At 40.0% G+C, this 22,332-nt stretch overlaps 1 protein-coding gene and 4 non-coding genes across 5 annotated transcripts; all 5 read right to left on the bottom strand.

The window, feature by feature from the left end:
• eif4a2 (eukaryotic translation initiation factor 4A2) lies at nucleotides 1–21,646 on the bottom strand. The gene is made up of 11 exons (XM_061928815.1): nucleotides 21,552–21,646; nucleotides 8,922–8,967; nucleotides 8,723–8,855; nucleotides 8,403–8,542; nucleotides 7,858–8,026; nucleotides 7,669–7,778; nucleotides 4,011–4,154; nucleotides 3,559–3,696; nucleotides 1,272–1,361; nucleotides 963–1,042; nucleotides 1–893 (listed from the first exon to the last, which is right to left on the bottom strand). The coding sequence occupies exons 1-11, from the start codon at nucleotides 21,578–21,580 to the stop codon at nucleotides 749–751; spliced, it is 1,224 nt and encodes a 407-aa protein (XP_061784799.1). The 5' UTR covers nucleotides 21,581–21,646; the 3' UTR covers nucleotides 1–748.
• On the bottom strand, nucleotides 3,779–3,963 carry LOC133576029 (small nucleolar RNA SNORA81). Its single transcript, XR_009811558.1, has one exon. It is a non-coding gene; the product is annotated as a small nucleolar RNA SNORA81 (small nucleolar RNA).
• LOC133576030 (small nucleolar RNA SNORA81) lies at nucleotides 7,460–7,640 on the bottom strand. Its single transcript, XR_009811559.1, has one exon. It is a non-coding gene; the product is annotated as a small nucleolar RNA SNORA81 (small nucleolar RNA).
• Nucleotides 8,106–8,177, bottom strand: LOC133576033 (small nucleolar RNA SNORD2). The gene has a single exon (XR_009811561.1). It is a non-coding gene; the product is annotated as a small nucleolar RNA SNORD2 (small nucleolar RNA).
• Nucleotides 8,617–8,688, bottom strand: LOC133576034 (small nucleolar RNA SNORD2). Its single transcript, XR_009811562.1, has one exon. It is a non-coding gene; the product is annotated as a small nucleolar RNA SNORD2 (small nucleolar RNA).
• Nucleotides 21,647–22,332: the final 686 nt, after the last annotated feature.

Here is a 22,332-nt window from a genome sequence, read left to right as displayed (position 1 = left end):
TTGTTGCGGTATTGCACGCTCACCTGGGAGGCAGTCATGCAGCTACCATTTATTAGTAGTAAATGCAAAGCAGCTGTTGCTTGGAGGCCATGCACAATGACATTAAACAGTAACTTTCACAGCAATTTCTGTTTATTAAGACATTCGTACAATTTGAACTTTGGAAAAAAAAAAGGCGGGTTATAACTGGCGATACACGCGCAAGTACAAATGGAAAAAACCCAAAAACAGCAAACTATAGCCAAACAGTGAGATACTCAGATAAAAACAATACATTTAAATATAACTCACAAAAAGGCAGATAATCTATATACACACACACCATGACTATTGTCTATCAAAGCAGACCCACAACACATTGCACATTAGCATAACAGAGTTTGCTGACTTTATACAGCACTTATAATTTTTAGTCCACAAGTAGGTTACTAGATGGTGCAGAACATCAGATATATGCATTATACAACATGGAAAGAAATACCTCAAAAGAACCATTTTGACAGACCCCATGGCTTTGTAGCCCCAACCAGCCAGCTGTGGAGGTTAGACGTCTACAACTGTCCAAGAGGGACCACCACGGAAGTCACCTCGCTTTTAACATCAAAATATTCTGATCCAAGGTTTAGCATTGATGTGTTTTTTTTCCCTCTCTCCCTTGAAAAATAAGCACGATGCAAGTGTACAATCGCTATCACCGCCGCTTTTTTTTGGTGTTTTTTTTTAAGGGACCGCGAACAAACCTCAGGCCTCAAATCAGGTCAGCCACATTCAAGGGCATTTCCTCCACTGTGGTATTGTAAAACGTCTCAATGTCGCGCAGAATCCTCTTGTCCTCTTCAGTGACAAAGTTAATAGCAACTCCTTTCCGGCCAAAGCGGCCGCCACGGCCAATTCTAGTGTGAGAGTAGTTGGTTAGGAGTCACTAAGAGTGGAGGCAAACTTCAATCAGTGGGTCACCCTACCTGTGAATGTAGTTCTCACGGTTTGTAGGAAGGTCATAGTTTATGACCAGGGACACTTGCTGCACGTCGATCCCACGAGCCTGGAAGACAATTAAAAATAAAAAGTTAGATTCATGTCTTAAGATGCTTGATGGTTATGTCGCTCGCATTTTAAGTAACAGAATCCTAGAGTAGAGGAAACCATTGTGGAGAACGAGCCTTAATCTCCCAAAGGATTAAACTGCTAAGCCATTGTAGGACTTGAACAGGATGTTTGTAAACCTTTGGGTTTTTGACGCCTTTGTTTTTCATCAATGACCGGGTACTAACCAGAAGATCTGTAGTGATCAAGACTCTGCTTGAGCCAGACCTGAACTCCCTCATAATGACATCACGCTCCTTTTGGTCCATATCGCCATGCTGCAGGGAGACAGTTGGTTGACATTCAGTTTGCATGAAGAAAACTGAAGAGCAGACAGAGCTTACCATGATAAAAGGAACTGGAAATCTCATTAAAAATATACAACATAAAAAGGTGGGGAAACATGTTCATGCCAATCGATCTTTATTCTCTGCTGCCTGCTAGCGTTACTATATCTGAGTTATTGTACAGAAATAACTAAGGAAGTACATATTCACTCAGTTACAAAGACAAGGAACATAAATACATAATGTTGGATATAGAGAAGCTTAAACTTCCGTTAAATCCAAAGATTTGGTGCATTTGCAAACAGCTAAAATGATGTACAAAGCAACCCTGCTACCCAGGAATATACAACAATTCCTCTCAAATACAACACTTAAAACATTTAGTATGTGGAAACTAAATTATGAAATGATCAAGCAAAGAAGTCAATGTACTAATTGACCCAGTTTTAGAAATGGTTGGTACAAAGATTTGATCTTAATGAAAATAAGATATTTACCTTTAAGTCATAACTGACTTAACTATGAAGTGAACTGTTATTTAGAAATCATTGATGTAAACTGAAAATTGAGAACAGGAACTAATATGTTAGAAATTGCTAAGTAAAAAAGGGGAAGGATTCCTACTGTGTACAGCTCTAGTAATGGGTACATTCGCACCCACCTGCACAAATGTACCGTATTTTTCGGACTATAAGTCGAGGTTTTTTTTCATAGTTTGGCCGGGGGTGCGACTTATACTCCGGAGCGACTTATGTGTGAAATTAACATATTACCGTAAAATATCAAATAATATTATTTATCTCATTCGCGTGAGCGACAAAGAAAATGTCCGCAATCGTCACACACACGTCAGCAATCGTCACTCACACGCCAACCCATAAGAATTCGGCAGGGGCGGGTCATGGCAAAAGTGCATTGTGGGTTTTGGAATGCTAACTGCTATACGCTACCACCGGAGCTATTAAAATAGATTACATCAACATTGGCGGTAACTTTTAAAAACTGAGAAGGACTGAACTAAAATGGCACCGTAAAGGAAATCATATACTGCAGGTTACAAGCTGGACGTAGTGAAATATGCACCAGAAAACGGCGATCGAGCAGCAGAAAGAATGGACGCCAGCGGCGCATACCAGGAGCGACACCGAGGAGGAAGATTTCATCGGATTTAGCGATTGGGAGTGACAGATTGTTTGGTAAATGTTTAGCATATTCTATATGTTATAGTTATTTGAATGACTCTTACCATAATATGTTACGTTAACATACCAGGCACAATCTCAGTTGGTTATTTATGCCTCATAACGTACACTTATTCAGCCTGTTCACTATTCTTTATTTATTTTAAATTGCCTTTCAAATGTCTATTCTTGGTGTTGGATTTTATCAAATAAATTTCCTCCAAAAATGAGACTTATACTCCAGTGCGACGTATATATATATATATATATATATATATATATGTTTTATTTCTTCTTTATTGTGCATTTTCGGCCGGTGCGACGTATACTCCGGAGCGACTTATAGTCCGAAAAATACGGTACTTCAAAATGTAACAATCAAAATAAATATGACTTTTTTTTGTTTACTAGGGCATGCATATATAATATGCATTAGTTTGACCATTTAAAATAAAAAAATAAAAAGGAGATGCTTGGAAATAGCATAAAAATGCCCCAAAAATCTGGAAAAACGCGATTCATAGCGTTACTTTATGGTGTAACCATCATGAGCGTTCTGTTCAGGTATATTTCTTTTATATTTTGATAAATCATCATATTTATGTATTACTAAATTTAAATAGGTATTGATCAATCTTTAAGCTGTGTGTATTTGATTTCAGTTCGCTTTTGACATCTTATTTTACAACCTTGTGTTGCGCTCATGATGGTGTAACCAAACTAGATTTTGAATATTTATTCTTTTTTTTTTTTACATTTAAATATACTGTGTTTCATGCTTTTTTCTTTTTGGAACATGTACTATACATATAATACAATAAAGTCCCATATAAAATTGTTTCTAGCAATACTTTAATTTTGCCTTTGAAAGTAACACTCCAATGTCCATTAGTGGAGCTGTACACTACTCATTTCAGACATGTAAAGAACGAAATCAAAATGTAAAATATTTGATGTGTCATATTGAAACTATATACCGGTACATGTTTGAAATGTACTTAAACTACCATAGCAGAGACGGTGAAGTCCCTCGCGTGCATCTTCTCCGTCAACCAATCCACTTTTCTCCTGGTGTTGAGGAAGATCACAGCCTGGGTGATGGTCAGAGTCTCATAAAGGTCACACAGTGTGTCCAGTTTCCACTCCTGAGAGATTCAAAAACCATGCAGGTATGACAACAAGCGACTTGGTTCACTTTGGAATCACATTCAAAACTCTCTGAAAAACTGATGTAACACAACCTCTTGAGACAACAGACATTAGACATTAAGAAAGCGGTCCCTCTGGGCCTCAATTCAGACGCTGTGTATTTTAGTCTCCTTCCCTGGTTTACCCATGCTTACACACCCACATGAGCCAAGCCTGGTAGGCTGGGCTTCTGCAGTTTGAGCAGGGTGCTTAAAAGAGAAGGGTTGTTTCACCAACAAATGAGACTAAAAAGATTGAAAGAGATACCCACCTCTCGCTCTACATTGATGTAGAACTGCTTAATACCCTCCAGGGTAAGCTCTTCCTTCTTCACTAAGATGCGAATGGGCTCTCGCATAAACTTCTTGGTGACCTCCAGCACATCTGTAGGCATGGTGGCCGAGAGCAGAACAACCTGGACAAAATCAGTTATGTGAGCAGTTACCTAAAACAGGGGTTTTGACCTAAAGAAAAATTATCACATTTGTAAGGATGGGTACCGAAGTCGATATTTTAATAGGCACCCACGAAACCCATGGGTACTATCCAGATATTGCTTCCCGTAAAACCAAATGCAGCCATATTCCAATACCTTTGTTGCATGTGACCTCATTCCCAGTGTAAGACTAGTCACGCTCGATTGCAGACTAAACACAGGCTCAAGGAAACAATCACTCAAGCAGCACTCTGGGTTGACACAGCCAAACCCCCCTTAAGTAATGTTGAAACTTAAAAAAGGGGACCTATTCTGCAAAACCAACTTTTATCACCTATTGGATCCTGCCGTTGTGCACTTAGGATCTGCAAAGTCCACACAATTTGAAATCCAACCGTGGAGACATGGCAGAGATTTATAAAACAACCTTGCCTTCCTTCATACTTGAGCCATTTGGAATTTGATCCAGGTGTGATGTCAGCATATTGGGCACATATTGAAATTTATACAAACATCTTAGCTCAAGCCTGTCATTTTGAATTTAGTGTCTGATCCACATGTCGACAATTAAACCCAATGAAGGAAAATCCTCTAATGGTTGCTTTAACCAGCACGAATCACTACACAAACGCTCAGCCTCATCTGAAATAAAAATTGCCTTACTTTTAAACTTATGATTTGTGGCAATGTGCATTGAATTGTGACGTCTGTGTGCAAGCTGGGCAGATAAAACAATGTCAATATATATCACAATATCAATGAAAAATGTTTGTTAAAAAACTATTTGGTCAAAAAAACAACTTAGGTTATGCAACAAGGTTGGTTGCATGAACAAAGGCTCTCTGGTAACTAAGCAGCAATGGGAGGGACACCCTAAAAGCCAATCAGGTAACAGTATCAACTATCCAATCTTGATGTCTTGCGGTTGATTCTCTGCATGGAGTAAGAAGAGAAACTGATATCTTGGTACATTAACTCAACAGAAACTCTCGTTTTGCTGGTTTTAATGCAGACAGTGCAGCAACCTGACACTTCCAATATGCCGGTCTAACTAGTAGCTCCTCAAACAATGCTGTGCAGTGTTTAATAGCTTAGACCAGTGGTTCTCAAATGGGGGTACGTGTACCCTTGGGGGTACTTGAAGGTATGCCAAGGGGTACGTGAGATTTTTTTTTAAATGTCTGTCAAAAAGAACTGTGAAAAGAAATGCAACAATGCAATATTCAGTGTTGACAGCTAGATTTTTTGTGGACATGTTCCTTAAATATTGATGTTAAAGATTTATTTTTTTGTGCAGAATTTTTTAGAATTAAGTTCATGAATCCAGATGGATCTCTATTATAATCCCCAAAGAGGGAACTTTAAGTTGATGATTACTTCTGTGTAGAAATCTTTATTTATAATTGAATCACTTGTTTATTTTTCAACAAGTTTAGTTATTTTTATATATATTTTTCCAAATAGTTCAAGATGGACTACAACAAATGAGCAATATTTTGCACTGTTATACAATTTAATAAATCAGAAACTGATGACATAGTGCTGTATTTTAAATCTCTTTTTTCAAACAAAAATGCTTTGCTCTGATTAGGGGGTACTTGAATACAAAAAATGTTCACAGGGGGTACATCACTGAAAATAGGTTGAGAACCACTGGCTTAGACACTACTGCCATCTAGTGCCTCAAAACTGCAACTACCTTAAATCTACTACATACAAGTAACTAAAATTGAGTGCTGCAGAGAGATACATTTGGTCTTCAAATTATGCGAGGCGTTACTGCCCACCAAGAGTATACAACAAATCTATTTTATCACCTTAACTACACTCATCCTACCAGAAACCTACACTGACACAAAACTTATGATAGTTTTTAAAAGTGGCACAGAGCAAACCACTTCGAAAAGTCCAACTGATTCACAAACCTGCGCCAGAATAAAGAGATTTTCCCAAAAAATAATGGCGGAGTGGGTGACTAGTTATGGTAATGGAGGAGACTATGTAAAAGTAACAGTAGGATAGAAGTGTCAATGATAAGTGAGCAAAAATGTGTAGTGTAGCTAGCTTAGACTTTCAATGTAAGACAATAGCACCACACCCTCCGTCAAAATTATTTTCCTTAAAACGACTAATAAAATTGGACCAGTGTCTGTTTAGCAATGGATTAGTTAGTAATATAATCAATTGCGTAAGCCAAGTAGCTCGTAGCGTTGTTTACTGTATAGCCTGCTTGAGCCTTGATTTAAAAATAAATAAAAATAAAAATCTAATGTGCAGTTCTGAGTTGTTAACGCGAAATACAATAGAAAAAGGCATTTTATTGTCCGAATACAGATGTATATGTCTAGGATCTAGCATTGGAGAGTTAGATTCGGTTTACATTTAGCCATAGCATATAATACCAGGTCTGGAAACTCACTTTTTCCTCACTTGTTTGCCTGCGTCTTGATGTGCCGACCAACCATGGTGAGCCCGCTGGTTTCGCTATATATCATCTGGGATGTTGTGTTGTGGTGAAAGTCACCCAAAACAAATGGCTGGTGGCGGTCACCAATGCCCATACAATCTGCGCTAAATAAAAGCAACAAAGCATGGCTGCCTGGATAGGGATGAAGGTTCACCAAGCGGATGCGGTGAGGAGGGGTTAATTTGCATCTAATAAGTCTGCCTCTCAAATTCTGTGTTTTGAAAGAGGCAAATTGGCTTGAAGACAAGTCTGTAAAACAAAATATGCAAAATTGTCACCCAACAACCACGATTAAATAAGTACACAAAAGTGTTTTACATGAAGAAAAAAATATAGTATGACCTCCAACTCCAGCTAGTATGCTTGGTAAAAAAAAACAACACTCAAATGTAAAGTATGTAGCTCAAAATTCGCTAGCTTAATTCCAATTTACATTGGACTTGCCATAGTCAAGCAATCAGCAATTTTAAATGGCTATCTCAACACAACTAAGATGAATGTTGAACACCTTGTGTGTAATAAGCATAATACTTAACAGCATTCACACTTTGTTGGGGCAACATAACATTGCTTCCTTAAAAAAGCTACTTACTAGTACTGCCATCTAATGTCTTGGCAGTGAAACTCAAATGTAATCAGAAAACAAGATCACCTGGACAGCAGTTACCATAATCGGCTCTTTTTTTAAATGTCACATTAAAAAAATGTAATTAACAATTATTCACACAAAAGTGCCGAAAACGTGTATTGTTGAGTTCAAGGACCATGAATTGGCACCAAATTTAGTTCAAATGTGAACGGTACCCATCCCTACACAAAATGTAACACTTGAGCCTTGAGAAAGCGGCCACCGAACATTAAGAAAGAGGTTCGACCACAACTCATTTCTGGCACAGTGAGCAATCGTCTTCTTCCACGTTGATACTCTGCTAGCATTATCGCGTGGAACAGAATTCTGGACCATACGATTATAGCAGAGTTCTTTTTATGTGGAAGGGTCAAAACCATCTAATGCAATATTCTTACCTGAATGTTTGTGCTCAGTTTCTGGAAGATCTCATAGATCTGATCTTTAAAACCACGACTCAACATCTCATCTGCTTCGTCCAGAACAAACATCTTGATCCATTTTGGGGCTGTAGGGAATTGTTCATGATGAAGATTTTTGATCTCCGCATTGATTCCTGTCAGAAAAGTTTGAACCACTGTACTCACACAAATGTCTCCTGTTGAGCATGTCATACACTCGACCTGGTGTGCCCACAACTATGTGTGGCGCCTCCGCTTGAAGCTTCTGGATTTCACTGCGAAGATTGGTTCCTCCAATACAGGCGTGACAGGTTGCTCCCATGTAGTCGCCCAGAGCCAAAATGACCTTCTGAATCTTAAGAGCGCAGAAGACGACACAAAGTAGCTCAGCAAAAGACTGATGAATGAACCAAGCATGTAGATGTCAAACTGCAGAGTGATCAGTGTTAAAAGAGCTCTCAACACCAAGAGTCAGTCCCGAAAGATGGTATGCCATCATATCACTCAGTTTTCCACAGCAACAACTTCAATTGGTCAATTAAGCCAGATCACCTTCTAGACCAATGCAGCCATGGACGGAGACTACACCAATCTTTGGGGGATAAATTTTCACATTTTCAAAATTTAGGGAGTCTTAAAGAACGGTACCTTTTGAATCTGAATAGTGTCCTCAATGTGCTGCTTAGGTCTGAGACACTGCTGAGGTACTCATGACCTCAGGAACAGCATACCTGCTGAGCCAGCTCCCTGGTGGGGGCCAACACCAGAGCCTGAGTCTCCTTCTGGTTTATGTCCAGCTGCTGCAAGATGGAGATGGCAAATGTGGCCGTCTTGCCAGTGCCTGACTGGGCTTGAGCAATGACATCAAAGCCTGAGGGCAAAAAGAAAGTCAACTGACTACAAAGGCGGCGATACACTAAAAGCTAAATTCTAAAGAATGCACATGAGCGATCAGTGAGTAAAGGTTATCCCCATTATTGGGTAAGTCCCGAAAGATGGTAAAGCATCATTTCACTCAAATATAGAACATGGTTTATTATTCTCACTCTACCTTTAATGCAAGGGATGATAGCCCTTTGTTGGATAGCCGAAGGCTTCTCAAAACCATATGCATATATTCCCCGAAGGAGAGTCTCCTTCAGGTTCATATCATCGAAGTTGTCTGTAATTTCATTCCAGTTGCTCTGAAAATCCAAAACAAATGTTTTAGCATGTTGGCTTTATCCGGTAGTTTGTTAAATGTTATGTACCTCGATGACACCATCTGGCTCCATTCCATCTGGCCCCACATGGTCGCTGTTGGGACAAGTACCGGTAGATATTAGTCACCAACATTACTCAGAACGTTTATTAGCAAAACTTAATATAATTGTTTGGAATATTGTGGTTTCCCATCCACCACACCTCAAAAGTTGATTCAAACATCAGGCCTACGACACATTTTCTTTGGCGACTAATACGTTTAAAAAAATATCGGTGCCAATCAGCGTTCATCACACAGCCTAGGGCGTATTTACTAGGCCATCTGTACCGTGCTGAACTTGGGCATAGTTCTCCCACCTTGTCCAAAACCCCGGTCTACTCGTCTACGGCACAGTAGCTTGTCCAATCACTTCTTTTCTGCTACATTACCGCCATTTGGACTGGAGTCAGGTTTTTTGTGTGCGCGGTAGCGGTTGTCAATTATTTGTGGGCAGAGCGATCATAATTAATTCACATCTTTATTAGGCATACAACCTTCTTTCAGATAATTTGGAAGTTTTTTTGTGTGCACGTTATGATTAGGAACTTGAATCCCATTCGCCAGGTGACGCTATGCTGGCTATTGGTGATTGACTACAGCTTTATTTAAACATACCGTATTTTCCGCACTATTAGCCGCACCTAAAAACCACAAATTTACTAAAAAGCTGACAGTGCGGCTTTTAACCCGGTGCGCTTTATATATGGATTAATATTAAGATTCATTTTCATAAAGTTTCGGTCTCGCAACTACGGTAAACAGCCGCCATCTTTTTTCCCCGTAGAAGAGGAAGTGCTTCTTCTTCTACGCAAGCAACCGCCAAGGTAAGCACCCGCCCCCATAGAACAGGAAGCGCTTCTTCTACTCTAAGCAACCACCCGCCCGCGTAGAAGAAGAAAAAGCGCGCGGATATTACCGTACGTTTCATTTCCTTTGTGTGTTTACATCTGTAAAGACCACAAAATGGCTCCTACTAAGCGACAGGGATCCGGTTCATGAAAAGACGCAATCTCTCCATCCGCACACGGATTACTATTTCACAGCAACTGCCTAAAGACTTTCAAGAAAAGCTGGCTACTTTCCGTGCATATTGTAAAAACAAGATAGCTGAAAAAAAGATCCGGTCAGAGAACATTATCAACATGGACGAGGTTCCACTGACTTTTGATATTCCTGTGAACCGCACTGTGGATACAACGGGAGCACGTACGGTGAATATTCGCACCACAGGGAATGAGAAGTCATCCTTCACTGTGGTTCTAGCTTGCCATGCTAATGGCCAGAAACTTCCACCCATGGTGATATTCAAAAGGAAGACTTTGCCAAAAGAGACCTTTCCAGCCGGCGTCATCATAAAAGCTAACTCGAAGGGATGGATGAAGAAAAGATGAGCGAGTGGTTAAGGTAAGTTTAAGTTTACGCGAAGAGGCCGGGTGGCTTTTTTCACGCAGCTCCGTCCATGTTGATATACAATTCCATGCGCGCCCACATCACGCTGGTTTTAATAAATTATTAAAGTTTGACTGACCTATTTGACTGTTTTTTTGACATTCCTTTAGCGCAGTTAGATGCGGCTTACAACACGGGGCGGCTTATAGGTAGACAAAGTTTTGAAATATGCCGTTCATTGAAGGCGCGGCTTATAACCCAGGGCGCCTTATGGTGCGGAAAATACGGTACACCAATTTGCTTGAGAACCTATATCTCCCCTTGTAGCAGCTTAATGTTTGGCTAGCTCGCTCGGTGTGTCAAATGTTAAGATACTCCTCGGCTTGAATGTGCCTCTACCTGAAGCCCGTGTGCACTAATCTAGTATAGCGGCTGGGTGGCTGAAGAGTACCCGGCAGTTTCAAATTGCACAGCCAGCATCCGTCACTGCAGTGAGCGAGTAGAAAATCCATCTCTGCACACAAGCGTGCAGCCATAAAAATAACGTAATTAACAAAATCTGCTTTGACATAACAGCTAACTAATTACTTTATAAGAATAAACCCGTTACGCCTTACAACAAAAAATATCCGAGTACACTTAACACTGTTATCTATAGGGATGATACTCAAAACCGATTTTCCCGGTTGTTCGATAAGAAAAGAACAGAGTCCTCGGACTCTAATCCCTTTTTGAGAACCGGTACCCGTTATAGAGACCACTATAGTAAAGAAAAAGAGTTGGTTCTTTATTCGAATCCCTCGGAACGAATCCCGTCCCGACCAGAAATACTCCTTGTGACATCACAAGAAATTACGTCCCGTAGCTCAGTCATTAGGCGCAGATAGCGAAAGCAGGAAAAAAATGGACCGGAAAAAGCGCTGCAAGGTGTAATAAAGTTCAAAACAAAAAAAGGTATAATCCAATGAATAACTTTACTGAGAGATTTGAGCAGGGTACAAACACATGACGAACACTTTTACGACCAACCGGAAACATAGCAACCAGGCTAGCAACGCACCTCCTTTACGGCAGCTGTCGCAACGTTCTTAAAGCAACCGCAGAACATACATATATATACACAACATATATCTCCCTTTTTTAACTTTTGTTTCTTTCCTTGTAAACAAAACAAAATCACACTGTATATGTGTTGTCTGTCTAATTCTAAATAATGCAGACAAGACGTGTTGGCTGAGTTCTTGACGTTTACTTTCACAGCGTGCTCATAACCTCATTCTTAGCTGCCGGGTGACGACAGGCAACAACACTTTTCAGGGCTACTGCGCATGCTCGTCACTCCCGTTGCATGCTGGGTAGTGTAGTTGTTATGTTCGCTAGCTCATAACATCTTTCCCCCTATAAAGAAATAATGTTAACTCAAAGTGTATTTCTTTTTTTAGCTTTAACTTTTCATTTTTTAGCACTGTAAACACATTTGCAAACAACTTTTCTCTTCATAGAATTGTCTTTCAATAAAGAAATAGTGCAAAAAACAGCTATGTCAAAAAGCAGAATTGCACTTTTTGGAGAGCTGTATTATTTTCAGTTATGTGCCCAAGGGACTGATTTTATTTAACACTATATTATTATTTATACACCTATAGTGATCACAGAGACAGGTTGTTTTTGTGTTACTGTATACCGTATTTTCCGCACTATAAGGCGCACCTAAAAACCACAATTTTTCTCAAAAGCTGACAGTGCGCCTAATAACCCGGTGCGCTTTATTACGATTCATTTTCATAAAGTTTCGGTCTCGCAACTTCGGTAAACAGCCGCCATCTTTTTTCCCGGTAGAACAGGAAGCGCTTCTTCTTCTACGCAAGCAACCGCCAAGGAAAGCACCCGCCCCCATAGAACAGGAAGCGCTTCACCCGCCCCCATAGAACAGGAAGCGCTTCACCCGCCCCCATAGAACAGGAAGCGCTTCACCCGCCCCCGGAAGAAGAAGAAAAAACGCGCGGATATCACCGTACGTTTCATTTCCTGTTTACATCTGTAAAGACCACAAAATGGCTCCTACTACGCGACAAGGATCCGGATCATAAAAAGACGCAATCTCTCCATCCGCACACGGATTACTACCGTATTTCACAGCAACTGATATTCCTGTGAACTGCACTGTGGAACGGGAGCACGTACGGTGAATATTCGCACCACAGGGAATGAGGAGTCATCCTTCACTGTGGTTCTAGCTTGCCATGCTAACTTCCTCCCATCCAAAAGAGACCTTTCCAGCCGGCGTCATCATAAAAGCTAACTCGAAGGGATGGATGGATGAAGAAAAGATGAGCGAGTGGTTAAGGGAAGTTTACGCGAAGAGGCCGGGTGGCTTTTTTCACACAGCTCCGAAGGCGAACACACCTTCACTAAGACGGGCAGATAGCGCCGGTCGACATACGCCAACATCTGCCAGTGGATCGTAAATGCCTGGGCAGATAGTTTCGGTCACAACTGTGGTCCGAGCTTTCCGGAAGGCAGGATTCACAGAACTGCTGCACAACAACAGCGACACTGACTCCCGATGACTTCTACGAGACGGAACCGGCCATTTTTGGATCCCACGCTTGCGCAACTTTTCAATTCGGACACCGAAGACGAAGAATTCGAAGGATTTACGAATGAAGAATAACTTCAGAAGGTGAGCGCTATGTTTATTTTGTGTGTTGTGACATTAACGTTCGAGCAACATTATGTTGCTATTTATTGCTCTACACCATTTTGAATTTTACTATGTTTGTGATTGCACATTTGCGTACATTTTGGGACAGAGTTGTTAGAACGCTGGTTTTCAATATATTATTAAAGTTTGACTGAACTATCTGACTGTTTTTTTGACATTCACTTTAGCGCAGCGTTTTTTTGACATTCACTTTAGCGCAGCGTAGGCGCGGCTTTTAGTCCGGGGCGGCTTATTGGTGGACAAAATTATGAAATATGTAATTCATAGAAGGTGCGGCTAATAATCCGGTGCGCCTTATAGTGCGGAAAATACGGTACATTTGTTCTTCTGAAAAATCCCATTTAATATACTTTGGGTAACAGTCAAAATTTTGTTTATTTGATTTGATTTTTTAGGGGGGTAACAGTCAATATTTATTTATTAGATTTTATTTTTTTCTTATATAATAAATGTGAGCTTTTGTTAAACCAAATATTGTGTTTTTTTTCCATATACAACAACCTATCTGGACTCGATAAGAGAATCGGTTCAATTCGAGGATTCGATAATAGGCTCGAACTCGATAATTTCTTATCAAACATCATCCCTAGTTATCTAGCCATTAAACACTGAGGCAACCTTAAGCAAGTTTTGTTTAAGATACAAAACATCCGATACGTTTCAGCAATGCACGATAGCATTGATGTTAAAATGTAAAATAATACCGTGATATAAGGCAGCACAATTAATCAAACTAAATCATAGCAGCTAAAATCGTGATCACGATTAAAATTTGACTAATTGTGCAGCCTTATAGCACGGTATTTTTTACATTTTAACACCAATGCTTTTGCGCGTTGCTGAAATGAGGGCGATCACTGGCAATATTAACATTTAAAAAGCAGGCTCCACCAAATCAATTCAAGTACTTTCACAACCAATAGTCAGTGGACTCATGTGAGAGACCGTAAGACTGAGTGAAAGGGTGGCTGACAGTAACTCCTGAAAAATATTCGCAAAGTTAAATGCATTACTACATTGATGCCCTTCTCTCCCGTAGAGTGACCCACATTGTAACCCCAGAACACGCCCACACGTATCACGATTTTAGGCATCCTCCCGCAAACCCAGAAATGCAGAATCTTTGGGCACCTCACGATTCGATTAAAAATCGATTATTGATGCATCTTTTAACTTGTGTATATTGACGCAGTTTTACATTTCGTTTCACTAAATAAGCATTTCGCTCTTGCAACTTTTAAAAACAGTGTATTTGTGATAAGTTAAATCAATCCCCATTATATTTATTAAATTAATAGAAATGTGTGCAAAACTGGAACATAAGTGCCCTAAAATAAAGGAGCTGGTCGGATCTCTCTGTGCAGTCGGCCAAATTTTAGAACAGTCTTCATTATTCTATATACAATAAATAAATCGATTACCCATTGACGTTCACCAATCAATTTTATAATCATCCTTGTCCCAATTGCAATGCATCTAAAATTCAGTCTATTTCCCCCCACCTCTGGTCGGACTATTTTGTTTACTTTATTAAGCCTTATTTACGTATATTCCTTATTTTTGCACCTTAATTTAAAGTAGGTCAGTGTCAAGCATTTGTGATTTTAGAATTTACATTTCCTTTCCACTTTGACATCTGAGGGGATTATAATCAGAGGAAGGTTATATTTTAAACACGTTAATATATTTTTCTCCTGGTCCATAAAAAAAAAATCAATATCTACCAACACAAAACACTTGCATTGTGTACAGTTTCAGTCATATCGCAGAGTCCTAACAAAAATAAGGGTTAGGTTTGTTTTAATAGTTCTACGTACAGTGTTGGCGTTAACACTGTCTTTTTACGTATTGAAATCAGAAAGGGCGCGCATTTTCAGAAGTCTGCGCTAACTTGTCAAATTCTAAGTTTGTTGGCATTTTTTCCCCATGAAAGTGTAAATGTGGCGTTTTTTTAAACGACTGATCTTCGTACAGGTGAGAATAATCATGTGTGCCCTGGCACACAATTACCATAATTTCATGACCGAAGCAAAAAAAACGTAACTTTTATACTGAAATAAATACAATTACAACTTATTAAATGAAAATATAGGAAACAAAACTACTGTCAGCGGTAAAGTTTAGATCCATGAAGGAAAGAAGAAAGTGAATGAATGATGACTGAATAAATTTACATATGCATACATTTGTTCTCTTTTGTATTCTTTTTAATGAATTAAGTAACGTTTAAGACAACCTTTGTCCAAAACACTATAGAATGCGAGTTAGGGCTGGGCGATATGGCCTTTTTTTTTATATTATTATCGCGATATTTTAAGGCCATATCGCGATACACGATATATGTATATCTCGATATTTCGCCTTGAATGAACACTTGATGCATATAATCACAGCAGTATGATGATTCTATGTGTCTACATTAAAACATTCTTCTTCATACTGCATTAATATGCTACTTTTAAACTTTTATGCAGAGAAGGAAATCACAACTAAAAAAAAAAAAAAACAATTTTTTTCCATACGGTGATAATCTGGAAATTTTGATGGTGTGGGCGTGTGGCACCGAACGAAGATGTTGACATGCGGAGTAAGCACTTTTCATTCTCTAGCAGGTGACTTTTCAAATGATGCTACATATTAGCAGTAATGCTACTTTTTATAGCAACGCTTTTGCCCCACACTTGACAAATTACGGTTGTCTGTTCGACATATTCCCACTTGAAGCCAAACCACCGCCAGACGATGGACCCCCTGCTGTTTTTTGGGGGAATTAATTATTCCTTCATTTGTTACCAGATTCACACCTTCTCTCTCTCGTATTACCACTCGCACGGCTACGCTAGCATCACAGCTAATGGTCCCCATGCTGCTACCTCTTTGCTGCGCGAGGGCGTATACGTATGTGACGTAGGGCTGGGCGATATATCGATATGCGCGATATATCGCGGGTTTGTCTCTGTGCGATATAGAAAATGACTATATCGTGATATTCGAGTATGCGTTCTCACGCAGTTGCTTTTTGCTGCGGGCATTAAACTACATGCTCTACTCGCTCTTTCCTGTGTCTCCTTCTCACAGACAGCAAGCGCAGCTTCTACATACGTCACATACTGTCACGTCATCCGTCACATACGTATACGCCCTCGCGCAGCAGAGAGGCAGCAGCATGGGTAATGTTAGCTGTGATGCTAGCGATAATACGAGCGGAAGAAGGTACGAATCTGGTAACAAATGAAGGAAGAATTAATTCCTCCAAAAAACAGCAGGGGGTCCATCGTCTGGCGGTGGTTTGGCTTCAAGGAGAAATATGTCGAACAGACAACCGTCATTTGTCAAGTGTGGGGCAAAAGCGTTGCTATAAAAAGTAGCAGTAGCCTACTGCTAATATGTAGCATCATTTGAAAAGTCACCTGCTAGTGAATGAAGAGTGCTCACTCCAATCCAATCCACTTTATGTATATAGCACATTTAAACAACAAAAATGTTTCCCAAGTGCTGCACAACAATATTAAAAACAATATTTACGTACTCCACACGTCAACATCTCTGTTCGGTGCCACACGTCCACACCATCAAAATGCCGAGGCAAACATTTCCATATCAACACCGTATGAAAAAAATAGTGATTTTTTAGTTGTGATTTCCTTCTCTGCATGAAAGTTTAAAAATAGCATATATTAATGCAGTATGAAGAAGAATGTTTTAATGTAGACACATAGAATCATCATACTGCTGTGATTATATGCATCAAGTGTTCATTCAAGGCTAAGGCAAAATATCCAGATATATATGGTGTATCGCAATATGGCCTTAAAATATCGCAATATTAAAAATAAAGGCCATATCGCCCAGCCCTAGTTCAATGATGCCATTTCTGTTTGTCATGTATAATTTTGTCTAATTTGTGTTTATCCTTGAATAAACAGGTCAGTTTCTTGTTACCAACCATTGTGTATTATTCAAACTCCCCTAATTCAGCTGGCTAGTTGTTATCAAGAGTACTAAAACCCTTTTCAACATGATTCTGACAACTAAGTAGGCTAAATAACTTTAAACTTTAATACAAGGGTCACCAACGCAGTGCCCGCGGGCACCAGGTAGCCCGTAAGGACCAGATGAGTAGCCCACTGGTCCGTTCTAAAAATAGCTCAAATAGCAGCACTTACCAATGAGCTGCCTCAATTTTTTTAAATTGTATTTATTTACTAGCATGCCGTTCTTGCTTTGCTCGACATTTTTAATTCTAAGAGAGACAAAACTCAAATAGAATTTGAAAATCCAAGAAAATATTTTAAAGACTTGGTCTTCACTAACTGACAAAGAAACAGATAACAGATTTGGTGTCCAGTTCAAAGTGTGACATGATTTATTTAAAAATTTGAGAGTTGACTTTTGTATTTTACATGAGTTATTTGTACAAACATGGTGCAAAGTAATTCATGATTTGTTAAAAAATGTTCGTGGCTAGCTAGTTAAAATTCTATATTGTGATTTCACAAGACTGTCTTAGAAGTGATCATTTGAAGATGTTCAATTTGAAAAATGTGCACTTAGAGAAAATATAAAAATAAAGTGTTGCATATTGATATTTATCTGTTTCTATATATATATTTATTGTGAGAAATCATTAAGATGATCAGTGTTTCCACAAAGATAAATATCACTACCGTATTTTCCGCACTATAAGCCGCACCTAAAAACCACAAATTTTCACAAAAGCTGACAGTGCGGCTTATAACCCGGTGCGCCTTATATATGGATTAATATAAATATTTATTTTCATAAAGTTTCGGTCTCGCAACTACGGTAAACAGCCGCCATCTTTTTTCCCCGTAGAAGAGGAAGCGCTTCTTCTTCTATGGTAAGCAACCGCCAAGGTAAGCACCCGCCCCCATAGAAGAGGAAGCGCTTCTTCTTCTACTGTAAGCAACCACCCGCCCCCATAGAAGAAGAAGCCCCCGGATATTGCGTTTCATTTCATTTGTGTGTTTACATCTGTAAAGACCACAAAATGGCTCCTACTAAGCGACACGCGTATAATGCAGAATTTAAACTTAAGGCAATATTTAACCAAAGAACTCCAACCGCTCGATATTGGTGTCAACAGGGCATTTAAAGCACGACTGCGAACGGCGTGGGAACAATGGATGACCGAAGGCGAACACACCTTCACTAAGACAGGGAGACAGCGCCGGACGACATACGCCAACATCTGCCAGTGGATCGTAAATGCCTGGGCGGATATTTCGGTCACAACTGTGGTCCGAGCTTTCCGGAAGGCAGGATTCACAGAACTGCGACGAGACGGAGCCGGCCATTTTGGATCCCGTATTCAACCAACTTTTTAATTCGGACACCGAAGGAGAAGAATTCGAGGGATTTATGAATGAAGAATAACTTCAGAAAGTGAGCGTTAAGTTTATTGTGTGTTGTGACATTAACGTTCGAGCAACATTAAGTTATTGATGCTTATTGATTGCACATTACCGTACATTTTGGGAGTGAACAGAGTTGTTAGAACGCTGGTTTTTAATATATTATTAAAGTTTGACTGACCTATCTGACTGTTTTTTTGACATTCCCTTTAGCGCAGTTAGATGCGGCTTATAACACGGGGCGGCTTATAGGTGGACAAAGTTTTGAAATATGCCGTTCATTGAAGGCGCGGCTTATAACCCAGGGCGCCTTATGGTGCGGAAAATACGGTACTTCTGTATTTTGGTAGTTATGCTGTCAACATTTAACAAGATTTCTTCAACTTGGACTTGAAAGCATAAATAGTATAAACACTTTTAACAGTATAACAGTACTAAACAATTCCAATAGATAACATTGGTGTCATTACCTTTTTGTGGCTAAAATCCGAAAAACGTTGAAAGTTTTCCACTTGTATCGCTAGCAACGGCATTAGACTTGTGTTTTTTTGTCCCAACGTGGTCTTTTACATCGCTAATTCCTCCGTGTCCGATCGAAAAATCTTGTCTGCACAAGGTGCAATTCGCGCAGTTTTCACCCTTTTTGGAACGGATAATTATTCCCGGATAGGCTTTTGAATATTCTTCACGGAATGACTGCAGTTTTCTTTTCGGTTTAAGACTCGTTTGCGATTTTTCTCCGGCTGATTCCATGATCGTTCGCTAGTTTGGAAACAATGGGCAACAGGTGCCTCGTGCTTGGCAGCGGTGCTATAAATAGCCTCGCGCATGGCATTCGGAATGGCTCGATAGGAAGTTACGGGAAGCAGTGTCGATTGTCATTGTTGTTACGCGATTTCGTGAATAAAACTTAAAAAAAATAATAATAATTTAATTAATGAAAAACCGTATTTTTTATCACTGCAACCGTAACCCGGAATAGGTTGATGAAAACCGTACTAATTACGGTAAAACCGGAGTAGTTGGCAGGTATGAGACGGTCTTATTTGAAAATGTTCAATTTGAAAAATGTGCACTTAGAGAAAATATAAAAATAAAGTGTTGCATATTGATATTTATCTGTTTCTATATATATATTTATTGTGAGAAATCATTAAGATGATCAGTGTTTCCACAAAGATAAATATCACTACTGTATTTTCCGCACTATAAGCCGCACCTAAAAACCACAAATTTTCACAAAAGCTGACAGTGCGGCTTATAACCCGGTGCGCCTTATATATGGATTAATATAAATATTTATTTTCATAAAGTTTCGGTCTCGCAACTACGGTAAACAGCCGCCATCTTTTTTCCCTGTAGAAGAAGAAGTGCTTCTTCTACGCAAGCAACCGCCAAGGTAAGCACCCGCCCCCATAGAACAGGAAGCGCTTCTTCTACTGTAAGCAACCACCCGCCCGCGTAGAAGAAGAAAAAGCGCGCGGATATTACGTTTCATTTCCTTTGTGTGTTTACATCTGTAAAGACCACAAAATGGCTCCTACTAAGCGACAGGGATCCGGTTCATGAAAAGACGCAATCTCTCCATCCGCACACGGACTACTATTTCACAGCAACTGCCTAAAGACTTTCAAGAAAAGCTGGCTACTTTCCGTGCATATTGTAAAAACAAGATAGCTGAAAAAAAGATCCGGCCAGAGAACATTATCAACATGGACGAGGTTCCACTGACTTTCCTGTGAACCGCACTGTGGATACAACGGGAGCACGTACGGTGAATATTCGCACCACAGGGAATGAGAAGTCATCCTTCACTGTGGTTCTAGCTTGCCATGCTAATGGCCAGAAACTTCCACCCATGGTGATATTCAAAAGGAAGACCTTGCCAAAAGAGACCTTTCCAGCCGGCGTCATCATAAAAGCTAACTCGAAGGGATGGATGAAGAAAAGATGAGCGAGTGGTTAAGGGAAGTTTACGTGAAGAGGCCGGGTGGCTTTTTTCACGCAGCTCCGTCCATGTTGATATACGACTCCGTGCGCGCCCACATCACGCTGGTTTTTAATATATTATTAAAGTTTGACTGACCTATCTGACTGTTTTTTTGACATTCCTTTAGCGCAGTTAGATGCGGCTTATAACACAAGGCGTCTTATAGGTGGACAAAGTTTTGAAATATGCCGTTCATTGAAGGCGCGGCTTATGGTGCGGAAAATACGGTAATTATTAATAACAGAGTTAAAGGTAAATTGAGCAAATTGGCTATTTCTGGCAATTTATTTAAGTGTGTATCAAACTGGTAGCCCTTCGCATTAATCAGTACCCAAGAACAAGCTCTTGGGTTTCAAAAAAGTTGGTGACCCCTGCTTTAATACATGCTCGGATAGGCCAGTATCGGTATCGGATCGGAAGTGCAAAAACATCGGTATCGGATCGGAAGTGCAAAAACCTGGATCGGGACATCCCTACATTTAGGGCAGACAATAGATATGATTTATGTGAATATGATGTAATGGATAGGAATGTCTGATGCTGGATGTCAAAAATAAAATTAAAAATAAAAAAAAATGTAAACCATGCAGATGCGTCGATTCAACTTCAAAAGCATGAGTCGGCCATTTTTGAGGCGTGCAGTGACCGGGTAACCGGAAAGACACCCGGAATATGTCGTCGCATGTGTCAAATTCCACTGGCAAGGTTACGTTCTCTCCCAAAAAAAAATAATAAAAATGCCTCTTATGTAACCACGCAGGTGTGGGGCCTGCCTCTAGTCACACACCCACTAAATTTGGTGACACGAAGCCAAGAGCGATGTAGACGCAGCACTCCTCGTTAGAAGCATCTCAACATGTCGGCCGCGTGGGCCTGTCGAGTCAACGGACTCGGTCGAGATGCCGACAGCGTGGATCTCGCAAGCACACCCCGGACGATTATGTCACGTGGATTATTCCTAATGATCAAGTTTGACGAAGCTAGTAACGAGAAACACGCGTCGAGGTCCAATTGCACGCGTGGGAGCTAACCAGTTAACCACCTCGTCGCGATAGCAGCGTCCGGGCCTAAACCGCTGTGTAATTTTACAAATGACACGGTACATAAGAGTAAATAACAGATTTTAAATGTGTTACAAGACTGTTCTTACGCATTTACCTGTTGTAATCAGCACAATCGTTAGACATGATCCGCTCCCAACTTCAGCATGCGACTGGAAAGATCGGTGGCGGCGACGCCAAGTGCTTTTATGCGGCCGGACTACTTTCGTCATTTCCAATTCAATACTCACTTTTGTGCGTATTGTTACAAAAATAATATATTATAATATTTATATGACTCAGTGTTACAATATACATTCATTAAATGCAGTGTTATTGTCAGGAAATCATTAATAAACAAGAAATCACCCGGTACATATTTTTGGAGCGGAAGGATTTTGCAGTAATAGAAAGTGCTTCGGCAGTTACAGTGCCCGTGATAGGTCAAAAGTATGCCCGGGAGGTTGCGCAATAGCGTTGGCGTTAAGCCAGTGGTTCTTAACCTTGTTGGAGGTACCGAACCCCACCAGTTTCATATGCGCATCCACCAAACCCTTCTGTAGTGAAAAATAAAATGTTTTTTTTTTTTTTCAAATTCAAGAAAAGGTTATATGTTGTTTTTTTTACTGGTGCACCAAATGAACTGTGCATGAACATCACCTGTAAATAATGTAAATAATTCAATGTATATACTCCGATGATTATCTTCAGTGACGTGCGGTGAGGTTGATGGCTGGTGAGGCACTGACTTCATCACAGTCAGATTTACAAACATATGAACCCAAAAGAGCAGGCCCAGCCCTAACCAATCTGGCGCCCTAGGCAAGATTTTAGGTGGCGCCCCCCCACATCGGCAGTGAAGTGTATATACTCACAAGAAACCGAATAGCTTTGTCTTT

The sequence above is a fragment of the Nerophis lumbriciformis genome, linkage group LG33 (assembly GCF_033978685.3).
Source record: "Nerophis lumbriciformis linkage group LG33, RoL_Nlum_v2.1, whole genome shotgun sequence".
NCBI lineage: Eukaryota > Metazoa > Chordata > Actinopteri > Syngnathiformes > Syngnathidae > Nerophis > Nerophis lumbriciformis.
Note: the sequence above shows the minus strand (reverse complement) of the source record. Positions and strands in the feature narration are given on the sequence as shown.

Excerpts from the sequence above, each read along its gene's own strand:
- eif4a2 (XM_061928815.1), bottom strand. The coding sequence starts at position 21,580 with ATGTCTAACGATTGTGCTGATTACAACAG. Across the intron at positions 8,856-8,921 it reads AGCCAGATGGTGTCATCGAG|AGCAACTGGAATGAAATTAC; the intron begins GTACATAACATT and ends TTGGATTTTCAG. Across the intron at positions 3,697-4,010 it reads ACATCAATGTAGAGCGAGAG|GAGTGGAAACTGGACACACT; the intron begins GTGGGTATCTCT and ends TGAATCTCTCAG.